Raw genomic sequence first — 14,835 nt, 5'->3', positions numbered from 1 at the left:
CTTGGGGAGACTCAATGGCTGTAAAGCTGTGTCAGTAGCAGTAGCACCAAAGAGTGGCTGGTGTGGGCGGCCCTTAGCAACCCCATAATCTCCACAAGCTCCCTCAAAGACACTCCAAATAACCCTACGATATAAGTTAAAATTCTCCCAAGTAGAGACAGTTCTGTTCACCATCTTCACTCATTATAGAAATCTTGACCTTGAAACCACTCTGTGCCAATTGTAGCTTTCTTTCCTGTGTCTCTTTGGGACCTGCCCTTCCTTCCAAATCAGTTTGCAAACCTAGCCTCTCCTCTCTATCTGCTCTAACCTTCAAGGTCAAAGAGACTTCCTACAGGGGACTTGTTTGGTTAGAGTTGCAAAAGGCACTGACTGGGCTTTCCCAAGAAAGTCTGTGATTTACGGTTCCTAGTGTAGAAGCATCCAAAACTGAGCTCTGTGGCTCCCTGCTGGGAAGCAAGAAAGGCAAACAAAAAAAGCAGCAGGGCTTCGGTGGTGTGCTAGAGTTCAGGAGGATACCTGACTGCCTCGGGAAGGAAATCAGCTTCACAGTGAAACCAGATTCCTGTGTGGAACTGAGACCCTCCAGCCACAGAAGATGAGGGGCTGGAGAGACTCTGCTGAGAAACTGAGGGGAAGGCAGGAGGTTTGGAAGCCTTGAGTTCTTATTGGCCTGAATTCTGCCAGGAAACGGACATAATATGGTATATCTTTTCAATTAACTCTTTCAGACCTTTACTAAGCCAGAAAAGGCTACTTATCCATTGAACCTGGTAGCTAATTAGGTAAAAGAAAAAGATCGCAAGTAAAAATATCATTAAATTTCTTCTTCCTATAAGGGCAGCACTCTTCGTATTAGAGTTCAGCCCAGTGGTAAAAGGATAACATACCACAAGGTGAAAAAACTAAAGAATTTTTGAAAGATTTCATCTCCTAACTGTGTCTTTTTGGAAAATGTTTATTTTTAAGAGGGAGAGAGAAAGAGAACATGCACGCACAAATGGGGGAGGGGCAGAGAGAGAGGGAAACAGGATCCGAAGTGGGCTCTGTGCCGACAGCAGAGAGCCTGATTCAGGGCTTGAACCCATGGACCACAAGATCATGACCTGAGCTGAAGTCAGACACTCAACCGACTGCACCACCCAGGTGCCTCTCCTAACCTTATTTTATTTTTTTATTTTTATTTTTTAAATGTTTTATTTATTTCTAGGAGAGAAAGAGAGAGAGACAGCGTGAGCAGGGGAGGGTTAGAGAGAGAGGGAGTCACAGACTGAAACAGGCTCCAGGCTCTGAGCTGGCAGTCAGCAGAGAGCCCGACGCAGGGCTCGAACCCACGAACCGCGAGATCATGACCTAATCGAAAGTCGGACGCTTAACCGACTAAGCCACCCAGGCGCCCCTATCCTAACCTTATTTTAAAATTTCCACTAGGTGCAAGTTCCACAAACACTCTGTTCCTTCAGTACAAGTTATAAAGTAAGTGCTCAATAAATGCATGTGAATGAATGAATGAATGAATGAGTGGGACATCACTATATAGTCTACAAGTGTCTCCCATCCTAGAAACAGGTCGTGGAGCTCACTCTTAGAGCCTTTGGGATATCCCCTTACCATACGTGACCATTGAAGGTCATTGTTCATGACCACTTAAACGGGGCCTGGTTGGGGGTTAACATATATGGAAATATATTAAGTAATTTGTCATTTTGAGACTTTGGTCCCTGCAGCCTATACAAGGCCAGTAATGGCCAATGAAGCATTTCCAGTGCTCCCCAGTCTCTCTGAGTGCCTGGGGGAGTGGTACGTAGCAAACAGTGCTCTCTCACTGCTCCACACGCCTGGCCAGCCCTTCACTCTCCATGGGGAACAGAAAGCTGCCTGATAGCTTGCTGCCAGGGAGCATCTGTTTAGCTGGCATGGACTCCTGTGGGCACAAAGCCAAGAAGCTGGGTGAGGAGAAGGGAAATCAGTCAATATTAAAAAGAAGGAGGAGGAGGAGGAGGACCAAATGTTGACCAACATTTTAATAAATCATTCCCCACAACTTCCAGCCCCTCAGGCCATTTACACAACAGCCAGCCTCCGGTTCGCTCTGCGTCACCACCGCTGCTCCAGGTTTGATACGCTGAATATTTACTTTATTTTCACTGACCTCTGAGCTCCACTAGGGTACAGATGCGATGTTACTGGACTTCTGGTTCCAGAGCCTGGCATGGTGTCTGGTAAACACAGTAGCCCAGTGAATGTCTGTTGAGTGAGTGCTTCCGTGCATGTTTTTACCATGCAGGGAAAAAAATCTGGCCCCAGTGAGCGGGTAGGTTGGTAAATATTTGGTGCTTTTCAGGACATCATTAAGTGAAAGAGAGCCCTATGATCTCCCATGAACACCACCTCTTTTAGGAGGCCTACCACGTTAAGTATCCTATTACGGTTTTCTTCGGCACACCTACAAATCACTCCCTATCAATTCCTTAGAAGCAGGAACGAGCGTTCTTGCTTCAATTATTTCCTCCAGACCCTCACCCGGTAAATGCACCAAATAACTGAATGAGTGAATGTTTATCAGCCAAACCATATCAGAGTCCCAGGTCTATCAGGGTCCTCCAACATAATCAGCGAAGTCTTTTTTTTTTTTTTTTATGTCTTTATTTTATTTTGAGAGACGGAGACAGAGAGCGAGCGGGGGAGGGGCAGAGAGAGAGGGAGACACAGAATATGAAACAGTCTCCAGGCTCTGAGTTGTCAGCACAAAGCTCGATGCGGGGCTCAAACCCACGGGCTGTGAGATCATGACCTGAGCCGAAGTCGGATGCTTAACCAACTAAGCCACCCAGGCACCCCTCACCGAAGTCTTTTTTAAAGTAAGTTCAGCCGCCAGGGAAAAACTTGCAGAAATGTATGTTGGCACATCAGCCAAAGACAGTGCTCGCTCATATGACGACATCAACACCAAGTAGCAGAGAAAACAACAGCTTTAAGGCACATGCAGAATGGGGAAAATGTGAACTATGAAAAGCCTGGCCGGGCCCAGAACACAGGAGATGGAGGATGACAGCCAGGGTAGGCTACAGAATGTGGCAGCAGCCAAAATTTGTGGATAATTCACAATGCAGATTAGCCATATCAATTAAAGGAACTGCATTCACAGCAGTGACATAGATCAGTTCTGTGGGTAATCTGTCAGGTGTGTCGAAGCCACGGCTTTATCCAGGGAATGTGGTAGAAGAAAACGGTCATGCATGGTGGCAAAGGGACTGAGAACAGAGGCCAACAACGTGCCAAGGGAAGCCGTGATTCAGAGGGCAGGGTTTTTCTCTGCTGGAGGGTCCCTTTATAATGAACCAATTAAGGCCATAGCTTCATTTCCTGTGGCAGCTTTCTCTGCCACAGAATGAGGTCACAGCCCTCACCACACAAACCTATAGAGCATCTGGATGATGAAGAATGGCTTCAGTTATGCTTGGATCATTCCCTGGAGATGACTGGACACATGTGTGGTATTCTTAGCCTCAGTAGGAAGAGTTTCCCAGAGGAATCAAAGTGTATTCTGACACCAGCTTTTAAGTCCCTATTTACATCCTTATCACATGACTCTAACAAAAGAGACAGAATATTACTGAATCTATTAAGCAGCCCTAGAACCTGGAATAGATCGATCCAGGCTCCATCAACTCTCAAATAACCAATTGTAGCATTATTCCGTACCACTAAATGTGATTCTCTATGTGAAAAGAATTATTTAATACAATTTCTTATGTACGTGAAAGAATTACTTAAACTCCAAGGAGCCAACGGGATGTAACATATCACTGTTATTATTATTTAGATTATGTCAATTTCTCAGAGAAACCAGCAGTATCTATTGGCTATCAGAGTTCTGCAAACAGAGCAATCTACAAATAGAAGGGATGGATTCTACCCAAGTCTGTACAGTATGGGCAGAAAAATCAAATATCAGAGAGGGACAAGAGGCATTACTGCATGATTCTAGATGAGCTGATTATAAAGTTGTCTGTGTCATTTTGACGAACAGACCACAAGCAGAGAACACTCCTGCTGTCCTTTTTCCCTATGTTTGACAGGAACGGGAGGTCAGAGCATATTTATGGAAGCACACTAAAGCATGAAAACGCAGCCAAGCCTTTTGGCTCTGCAGTTTACCTGGCTTTTCAGTTGAAAGGTTTAGGAGGGGGGCGCTTGGGTGGCTCAGTCGGCTGAGTGCCCGACTTCAGCTTAGGTCATGATCTCGCGGTTCGTGGGTTCGAGCCCCGCGTGGGGCTCTGTGCTGACAGCTCAGAGCCTGGAGCCTGTTTCAGATTCTGTGTCTCCCTCTCTCTCTGAGCCTCCCCTGCTCATGCTGTCTCTCTCTCAGAAATAAATAAAACATAAAAAAAAAAGAAAAGAAAAGAAAAAGAAGCTATTTAAAAAAAAAAGAAAAGAAAAAGTAAGGTTCAGGAGTGAAAAGCAGGAGAAGGCAAAGGCCAGGGCTGACTGTGTTGCTTTCTTCCTCCTAATAAGACAGTGGGACCTGATACTGGGGGTGGGGCTGGGGGGCCGAGTTAAAAAAAAAAAAGAGGGGGGGGGAAGCGTGTAAGGGCCTAAGGAGCTTCTGCCACAACTGGTGGATGAGTCAGACTATAGGAAGCTTGAGACCAGGGGAGGCCCAGAGGTCAAGAGTGAGAGAAGAGGAACCTAGTAGCATTCAAAGAGGTGGCTTCCCGGCTTGTGTGTGTTTCATCTCTCCGACTGTAGCTCTTTCTTAATAATCTTTCTTAATAATCCGCTCAGGGAGGCCTGATGCACAATGAGGAGGCCGGCAGTGCAGGCAGGATGCAAGCCCCACCCCTCCGCGGAGGTTGTGACACCCCTCGGCCAGAGGAAAATTCCCACTCACTTGATGAGGTGAGAACAGCGTTTCTACAGTTTTCCTCTGTGTCAGGGACAAGGCTGGGGGCACAGGGCCAGGGCTGGGAAGGTTCTGAGACAGGTCAGCTACAGAGCTTCTTAATCAGAAACAGGAATTGAGGGAAGAAAGACAGTCGCATACACAAATTCATGAGAAGGGTTACCTCTGGGAAAAGGCCAGGATTGGAGGGGTGGCCAAAGGCACTCAGTCTTGCCTGTAATGTTCATATTTAAGAAGACGGTGCTTTCATGTGTTAAACTGATCTTTAAAAAGTCTTATATTTAAGAGAGACGTAGAGGGACGTGAGGGAGAGGTAGGGAGAAAGGATGAAAGACACAACTAACAGTCTCAGTCTCCTGATAAAGGTCTCCCTGGGTGTTGGAAAAAGGGGACCCACGGGTGGGGCTCAGAAGCAATGGAAGACACACGGAGGAAATCACAAGCGGGAGGGTGCTAATCCAGAATTCCCTGGGTCACAAAAAAGCATAGAAGAAACAAGAGAATTCTGTGATGAAACAGTGAAAAGAAGAACCCCCACCCCCAGTCCAAGCCCATACTGCCTGTCAGACTGAGGCTCCAGTTCCCCACTCTCATACAGTAGGGAGCAATTCCAGCTCCCCCTCGCTGGGCCCAGACACTCAAGCAACCTCTCACCTCTTAGGCTCTCTCTGCCAACCATGCCCTTGGTTGTGGAGAAACCTACTACCCGGGGACTGGAAAGATATAAACAGGAAGAAGGACCACCTACTCACTCTGCCCTCTCTCAAACTTTCTACCAATGCAATTCCACCCCATCCCTGACTTGGCCCACCCAGTAAGCTCCTGAAGAATGAGTACAACTGTGATACATTCAAGGACTTCCCGGAGGAGGGGGGGGGGCGGGTGGCTCTCCTGGGGAGAATCCCCGGGAAGTGTGGAGACCCCCTCGTTTGGAAGGAGATGACCTCTAAGTTCGTGGCCCTGTCTGCTGGGCTCAGGTGAGCCGCCAGAGAAGGGCATCGCCCAGCTTTGCTGGAGGCAGGCGGCCCTTCTGATTCCTCCCGATTAGCCATCTCGCTGCACCTTAACCACTACTTTAGCCCCTTAGGGCTCTGCTGGGGAACCGATCTGGGATCCCCGTGAGGACCCCTTCTAGAGATTAGGCGGGAGGCGTTGGGGGAGGGGAGCTGGGAGTGGGAGGAGCAGACAGTTACCTCATTGAAGCCCTCCTGCAGGACGTCCAGTAAGTTCCCCCGGGTCAGGCAGGCTAGCATTGTTCCTGCCGGGGGCTCCCCGGGCGGGGTCTCCAGGCCCGGCGGCTGCCGCCACCGCCTCCTCCCGCTGAACACAAAGGCTCTCCGCTCAGCTCATTGGGATCTCTCCGGAGTCCCGCAGGCCACTTACTGGAAACCTAGACCCGAGCCAAACTAGCGGCTTCCACTGGGCATGCTCGCACCGGGGCCTCTGCCGGAGGGGCCCGGGCGCTGCCACGGTTCCTATAGAAACAGCTGGGCGCGCAGAGGGTGGAGGGGCGCTGGCTGGCAGCCCCCCGCCCCGCGTGCGTAAGGGGGAGCACCGCGGGCGCGCGCGCGCGCGCACACACACACACACACACTGCGTACAACACACACCGGGCTGGAGGCGGGCGTGTGTGTCTACGCTGCAGACACACACCAGGCCCCTAGGCGGGCGTGCCGGTGTGTGCGCGCGCTGCGAGCATACACACACGTGAGCGCACACACATACACTCGTTGACACACCGTCGGGCGTGCCGGCGTGTGCTTGCAATCACACACGAGCGCACACACCAAGTCTGCAGGCGGGCGTGCCGGCGTGAGCGCGCGGTGGTGCTCACACACACGCTTTCTGATTTAAGGCCAAGTGCCCCACCACAAGGTAGGTGGGGAGGCGAGTGAATCAGGATTTTTCCCCCAACCTAGCTAAAAACAGCAACCTTTTTCCACAGAGGCCTGGGCAGTGAGGTTAGGCTAAAGAAGGGGAAGCAGAAGGGACAAGGGAAAAAAAAAAAAGTGAGAAAAACCAGCCAGAAGGAGAGGGGAAAAAAGAAGATAGAACTTGAATTACTGATGGCATCAGTATACATTTAATAGAAGTAGTACTAAACAAATCCCATAGGATCACAACAGAAACATAAAGGGTAAACCAAGGATCACTAAGGCTATACTCCAAAAAGCCTCTCTTTCTTTCTTTAAAAATAACCGCTAAAATGTAACGCCCATGTTTTTAGTGAGCTTTAAATGAATTAAATGGGTTTTAATTAAAAGAAACTCTACAAAAATGTCCTGGAGCTTTTGAAAGAGTTAGGTAAAAGCTTGCTCAAATGAAACCGCTATTCCCCTCTGTTGCTAGTTATTCAAGTCACAGCCTTGATTATTTATTTTTAGGAATACCAGTCATTTGTACTCTCAGTGCACATTCTTGTTTCTATAGGAAAACCAGAAGCTGAAAAAACACCCATATTATGTTACACCTCGTGATCCCAGATGGAGGGGAAGGATTTACAGAATGTTAAGGCTCAGAAAAGGTCAGGGCCTTGCCCAGGGACACAGCTGGTCAGTGACAAAGACAGTTTGAGGAGCTAGGATCTACACTCCTGCTTTTGCAGAAGGCCCAAATTCCTTCTCCAAATTCCCATTGGTACCTTAGCAAGAAAAGTCAGTAACGGCTCTTTTCAACCTAATGACCTCCTCCTCCCTCTCCTCCTCCTCCTCAGGTCACTAGAGAAAAAGAAAATCCCCAAGCATCCGGAACTAGCAACATCGTGCCCGAATGTCTGAAGCTGCTAAACACAGAGATACTTCTGAGAAAGACACACCTCTCCCAGGAGGCAGCAAGCAGGAAGCCGAAGGCCAGGAGAGGTGTTAAGTACTGATGGCGTGGATGTTGTGTGTTCGATTCTGGCAAAGGCCAGGGAAAAGCCACAGCACCAAATCAAACTGCACCTGATCAGCCCAAAAGTCAGAAGACCACCGTCCTTCATAATTTAGTTACCCCAAATACCCCTGGCCATGACCACAGTTCATGGTATAATACCATCAGGTGAGTCACTAATTCATATTACTGCAAAAGGCCCTTTTAAAAGAGAAGCATGAAACTTCTAACAACGTAAAATTGTATGCAACATGTCTATGTGCATAGTGATGCAAAACCAAAACACTGAGTCAATGGATCCCTAGACAGAGGATTCTGATTCTGACAGCCCATCATGCTTTAGATCAAAAATACTATCAAAAATACTAAGACTTCAGAGGGAGGTCCTGCTGATAGTTATATACCAAAAGGTCACTGTTTCTCAAAGAACAAGACCTTTTTCTTTTCTTTAGTAAAAAAAAATTTTTTTACATTTATTTATTTTTGAGACAGAAATAGAGCACAAGGGGGAGGGGTAGAGAAAGAGGGAGACACAGAATCTGAAGCAGGCTCCAGGCTCTGAGCTAGCTGTCAGCACAGAGCCAAATGTGGGGCTTGAACCCACGAACTGTGAGATCATTATGTGAGATCATGACTTGAGCTGAAGTCAGATGTTTAACCAACTGAGCCACCCAGGTGCCCCAACAAGTCCTTTTTCAAAGTAGGACCTATGTGCTCAATATTCCTGGGAAAGGACTCATTAGATTACTCGATTTTAAAGCTAAAAAAAAAAAAGAAGAAGAAGAAGTTTCATTTGACAGACATGAAGGAACGAAGGCTAGGGGAGTTATTTACAGTCACTTAGCAAATCAGTATGGGCGTTAAGATCTGAACCAAATGCCTCTGATGCTCACCCCTATGCTATTTGCCCTGCGTCCCCCAGCATGCTGGAGGAATTAGAGGTGACTATGGTGAATAGATACAAGATTTATTACAGGGCACATGGTCCACAACTATACTATTCCCTAGAAGTCTGTAATTATGTCAACCACATACTCTCCAGGAGTCGTGTGCAGTGTGATGGTGGAAACGTTCTATATCTGTGCCGTCCAATCCAGTGGCCACTGGCTATAAGTGTTTATTGAGCACTTAAAATGTAAAATGTGCTCTTGGTTTTTGGGGTAGATTCCCATGATTCATCACTTAAATACAACATCCAGTGCTCATCCCAACAAGTGCCCTCCTCAATGCCCATCAACTATTTTCCCCTCCCATCAACCCTCAGTTTGTTCTCTGTATTTGAGAGTCTCTTATGGTTTGCCTCCCTCTCTCTCTGTAACTTTGTTTCTCCCCTTTCCTTCCCCCTTGGTCTTCTGTTAAGTTTCTCAAGATCCACATATGAGTGAAAACATATGATATCTGTCCTTCTCTGTCTGACCTATTTCACTTAGCATAACACCTTCCAGTTCCATACACATTGCTGCAAATGGCAAGATTTCATTCTTTCTCATTGCCAAGCTGTATTCCATTGTATATATAAACCACATTTTCTTTATCCATTCATCCGTTGATGGACATTTGGGTTCTTTCCATAATTTGGCTATTGTTGAAAGTGTTGCTATAAACATTGGGGTACATGTGCCCCTGTGCATCAGCACTCCTGTATCCTTTGGATAAATTCCTAGTAATATTAGCATTTACTTCTAATTCATTTAAATTTAGATAGTACCATTTTAAAATATTTTGTGCCATTTTCCCCACACAACTAATGAGATGTTCTAAAAATCATATTTTCACATATAGTCTGCCTCTCACACTTGGAGAAAGCACAAAATTCCTGTTGGAGCATATAATCTCAAAGGGATTTTTTTGCTCAGAAGGTGTGCTCACCGTATTTATCACGGTCTGCCTTACAAGGCAGCCCAAGTGAAGAACTGAGCTTCAGTTCTAAGCAGCACTCACATTTACTATTGCCTCCATCTTCCCCATCTCACTCTGCTGTGACATCAGCGTAGGAGCTGGGAGAGTAAGTGGGTTAGCTGAAAGATCCAGGAGTAACTAGGACAGTGATCTGCATCCCATGGTGCTGGAATGTGGGGAAAACTGCGAGCCCAAGCCCATCCAGGTTTCTGGAACCACTCCCACCCCTGCTGGCTTGTCAGTGTCTCTGCCTGGGAGGAGAGGAAAGGGTCCAAGCAAGCCGCTTTCTGCGTATCTCTGCCATGCTGCCTGGTTTCTGAAATTATACCAGACCTTGTCAGTCCTGTATTATTTTAATTTTTTTTAATGTTTTTTATTTATTTCTAGGAGAGAGAGAGAGAGACAGCGTGAGCAGGGGAGGGTCAGAGAGAGAGGGAGTCACAGACTGAAACAGGCTCCAGGCTCTGAGCTGGCAGTCAGCACAGAGCCCGACGCAGGGCTCAAACCCACGAACTGCGAGATCATGACCTGAGCGAAAGTCGGACACTTAACCGACTAAGCCACCCAGGCGCCCCAGTCCTGTATTACTTTAACAATAATGGCAAAGACTTCCCTCACCAACTAAAAGCTACCCAAATATCTATCTACAACAATAATAATAGCAAAATTGAACTTTTACGTACCACACCCTATACTAAGCACTTACATACGTTAGCTCATTTGATGACCACAATTAGTAGGGATATTTTGTTAACCCCATTTTATGGATGAAGAAAGACAGGTCTAGAGGATAAGTAATTTGCTATGGATTCTATTGCTGCTAAGTGGTAAAGCCAAAGTCTGGGTTCTTAATCAAAATGCAATACTTTTATATGATGCTTTCAACACAAAAGGTACTCAGTAAATATCAGGGCACCTGGGTGGCTCAGTCGGTTAAGCAACCGACTTTTGATCTCAGCTCAGGTCATGATCTCATGGTTCATGGGACTGAGCTCTGCATTAGGCTCTGCACTGACAGCATGGAGCCAGTTTAGGATTCTCTCTCTCTCTCTCTCTCAAAAAAAATAAATAAACTTTTAAGAAAAAAGGTATTCAGTAAATGTAGTTAGTTGAATGAATGAATGAGTGGAGGAAACGCTGGCAAACTCGTTTATCATTTATATTAGCACAGATAATAACATGTTAGCCCAAGTAAGACTTTGAGCTTTAAATAAAACTGTCATGGAGCGCCTGGGTGGCTCAGTCGGTTAAGCATCTGACTTCGGCTCAGGTCATGATCTTGCTCATAGGTTTGAGCCCCACGTCAGGCTCTGTGCTGACAGCTAAGAGCCTGGAGCCTGCTTTGGATTTTATTTCTCCCTCTCTCCCTGTCCTTCCCCAGCTCACACTCTGTCTCTCTCTCTCTCAAAATAAGAAATATTAAAAAATTTTTTTTAGATAGAATTGTCATTTGGTAAAAAATTGACTGTGACTTCTGCCTGTGTAGAAGTAAAATGTGTGAAATTCACACCTATGCAAATTTAATACATCTATTGTGGGCAATCATTAATGACTATAAAGAAGCAGGAAGGCAGTCTGAATAAACAATTAAAATTGTCAATGGAAATATTTTAAATGACCCTGAAATAATTTCTTAATCTTTTTCTGTTTTCACACATTAGTGAGTTTCTTGGCAGTAACATGTGTTTACAATTTCTACTGCATTTATCTTCAGAGACATCAGCATAAATGTACACAAAAGGGCTCACATCTACTGGCAAAGGCTACAAACGTGTCCTGGCTCCTAAACCACTCTCTTTGTCTCCAGGCCTTTTCTGCTAGTCTCCATCCCTTAATCTTCCTTAGACAATGCATTCATCTTGCTGCTCAAATGCTCAAATGTTTTCAAATACTCCCTTTTCCCATCAGATATAAATTCCTCATGTCCCACTCTGATGGCCATCCCCCAAATCACCTATGCTCAGGTTAGCAGGCTCCTCACTGTCTCCCGCTGCCCATGCATTCATGACTGTTCTTCTGTCTAGAATGTTCCACGCTTCTGCTACTCAAATCTTTATCATGCCTACTTCAGGTTCTGCTTCCCCATGAAACTCCTCTGACCACTTTTGGTTTTTCTTAAAATCAAGACGGATCTGATCTTAATCTGTCTGGAACCCTCATGTCCCAGATAACCCCTGGTTCATTTTTGTTCTTTTTCCAGGTTTCTGCTCAAATATCACTTTATATCTTGGCCTTCTCTGACCACTGTATTTAAAATGACAACACTCCCTCACCCAGGTACTCCCAAACCTCTTTTGCCTGATTTATTTTTATTTTTCTTCCTAGTATTCATCACTGTCCTCTATATTCCATATTTATTTGTTTGTTTGCTTATTGTCAGTCTCTCCCTGTCCATGAGAGCAGGAAATTTTGTATGTTTTGTTACTGGTTTATCTCTAGAACCAAAAATATTTACTGGCACATAAGTAGATGCTCAATACATAAATATTCTTCTTTTATAATCTAAAGGTCATGGGCGCCTGGGTGGCTCAGTAGGTTGAGTGTCCAACTTCGACTAGGGTCATGATCTCATGGTTCATGGGTTTGAACCTCGCATGGAGATCACTGCTGCCAGTACAGAGCCCGCTTTAGATCCTCTGTCCCTCTCTCTCACTGTCCCTACCCCATTCAGGCTCTCTTCTCTCAAAAATAAATAAATATTTTTAAAAAGTCTATGTAATTCGAAGGTCATTGTGATGAGAACAAAAGCAAGAAAATTTAACTTATATTAAATCTCCTTACAACTTGGAGTCCTCTGATAAATATCTGAGACATGCAGAGTGTGACACTCCTCAAGCAACTGATGGCTGCCTTAATGTTGATATTTTATTAGGGACTAAAAGCAACCTCATCTTGACCACAGCCAGACCTCCAAAGGCCTGTAGTCCCTGCTTTCAGCATACAGAAATTGCTTAGAAATTTACACTAGCTCTACCCCCACTTCCTCCACAAACTTAAAAATATATCATCTGTCACACCTCTCATTTATAGGACCCCTCTTTCTGCCCAAGGATCTTCTCCCTGTGCTATAATAAAAACACATTTTTTGCACTAAAAATGTCTCAAGAATTCTTTCTTAACCATTGCTCCCAAACCCAGACTTCAAATCGTATCAATAGCATGTTCTATATTGCATCACTTAGCACTTAGTTATAGTTAAATTAGAAGTGTGAATCTTATGGTGCCTGGGTGGCTCAATTGGTTAAGTGTCAAGCCCTGCTCTGGGCTTCATACTCTCTATCCCTCTCTCTGCACCTCCTGAGATTCTCTCTCTCTGCCTCTTGCTCACTTGAGCTCTCTCTATCAAAAATAAATAAATATATAAATTTATATTAAAAAAAGAAGTGTGAATTTTGTCTCTTTCAGTGTATTTCTAAGACAAATACAAATAATTCCTGGTATCCTTCTATATTTTCTTCTTCAACAATGCATTTTTTTTTCATTAAACAGTCACTAGATGTATGTTGAGTGTTTGTTGTATGTCATTATATGCCAGGTCCTATTCTTTTAGCAAAACTTCAGGAGCTCACAGTTACACATAAATACATGGATACACATAGAGGCAAGAAACAAGACTGAAAGAAAGAATAGTAAAAGGGCGACTAGTAAAACTGAGAATCCAATATTAGTATGTGGGGACAGAGTGTACAGGGTGAGTGTGACAGACTGAGTGGGTAGAAAAAGGAAAAAAGACAGAATGGGAAGAGACTAGAGGAGGATGCTGCCAAAGTGATCACCAGATGCTAGTGCTTAATATAAACTTTACTTAAACAGATATGCAAATATATTCTACATGAATTTTTTAAATTCACGTTTCAAAAGTTATCTGCTAGTAATCCTGGGGGGTAGAAATTAGATTAAGACTAGCGACATCTGGTGGATATTTTGGAATTGATCCTTGAATTTCTCTACTGTGTCACACTACCCAAGTCTCCATACCTCTGGACTGACATTCATAATATGTTAGGGGTCATAACTACACTATCATGAAATCATCTTTCTGCAGGACCTGAGATGTCATTGCAAGATGTTGCCAGATTTCTACCAAGATACCTTCTATCAGCTGATGACCCTCTGCCTTCTGGAGGATGTATATATAATTTGACACCAGGATTCTTCCTTTAATAGGTAACATATTACTTAAAATATTCATATTCTTTGACCCAGGGATTCTACTTCTGGAACTCTACCCTAAGGAGGAAAAAAGTCTTAAATGAGGAAATCAATTCATCATTTATAATGGATGCGGGGAACCTAAAAGTCCAACAAACAGAAAAATGGTCAAGAAAATTAGAGTCACAGGGGTGCCTGGATGGGCTCAGTCGGTTAAGCATCCGACTTCAGCTCAGGTCATGATCTCACGGTTCGTGGGTTCGGGGCTCTGTGCTGACAGCTAGCTCGGAGCCTGGAGCCTGTTTCAGATTCTGTGTCTCCCTCTCTCTCTGACCCTCCCCTGCTCATGCTGTCTCTCTCTGTCAGAAAAAAATTAAAAACATTAAAAAAAAAAATTAGAAGCCTTATAATGTTTACCAAACATTTGTAGCCATATTAAACAAATATTTTAACAATTTCATATTAACAAACATTAAGTTAAAAAAAGCAAAAGTCTGGGGCTCCTGCGTGGCTCAGTCAGTTAGGCATCTGACTTCAGCTCAGCTCATGATCTCATGGTTTCTGAGTTTGAGCCTAGCATCAGGCACTGTGCTGACAGCTCAGAACCTGGAGCCTGCTTCAGATTGTGTCCCTCTCTCACTCTGCCCCTCCTCTACTCATGCTCTGTCTCTGTCTCTCTCGAGAATAAATAAACATTAAAAAAAATTTTTTTAAAAGCAAAAGCCAAAAAGTGTGGGCATAATTTGGTCTTAAATATGTAAGTAATTACACATAAAAAGGCTAGAAGAAAATACTACATTCTAAAATATTAAGTGATAGCTTCTGGATAGAAGCATTATGGGTTTTTTTTTAAAATCATGGTTTGCAATATTTCTTAAATGCTCTATAATTAACATGAATTATTTCTTTTTTTTATTAACTTTTTTTTTAATGTTTTATTTATTTCTAGGAGAGAGAGAGAGAGAGCGCGTGAGCAGGGGAGGGTCAGAGAGAGAGGGAGTCACAGA

The 14,835-nt window shown here is 44.6% G+C and overlaps 1 protein-coding gene across 6 annotated transcripts in view; it reads right to left on the bottom strand.

Annotated features, from left to right (window-relative positions):
* Nucleotides 1–6,478, bottom strand: part of DIXDC1 (DIX domain containing 1) — a 63,970-nt gene extending 57,492 nt beyond the window's left edge. For 3 of the 6 annotated variants that reach the window (XM_039229171.1, XM_039229173.1, XM_039229172.1), the window contains exon 1: nt 6,100–6,475. In XM_039229171.1, the coding sequence (XP_039085102.1) occupies nt 6,100–6,159 (60 nt within the window). In that variant the 5' untranslated portion in view covers nt 6,160–6,475. Of the gene's footprint in view, nt 1–6,099 lie in introns of all 6 variants that reach the window. The other 3 variants (XM_039229174.1, XM_039229177.1, XM_039229176.1) reach the window with 2 other exon arrangements.
* Nucleotides 6,479–14,835: the final 8,357 nt, after the last annotated feature.

Source organism: Hyaena hyaena, unplaced genomic scaffold, assembly GCF_003009895.1.
Source record: "Hyaena hyaena isolate Hyena2069 unplaced genomic scaffold, ASM300989v1 scaffold_36, whole genome shotgun sequence".
NCBI lineage: Eukaryota > Metazoa > Chordata > Mammalia > Carnivora > Hyaenidae > Hyaena > Hyaena hyaena.
Note: the sequence above shows the minus strand (reverse complement) of the source record. Positions and strands in the feature narration are given on the sequence as shown.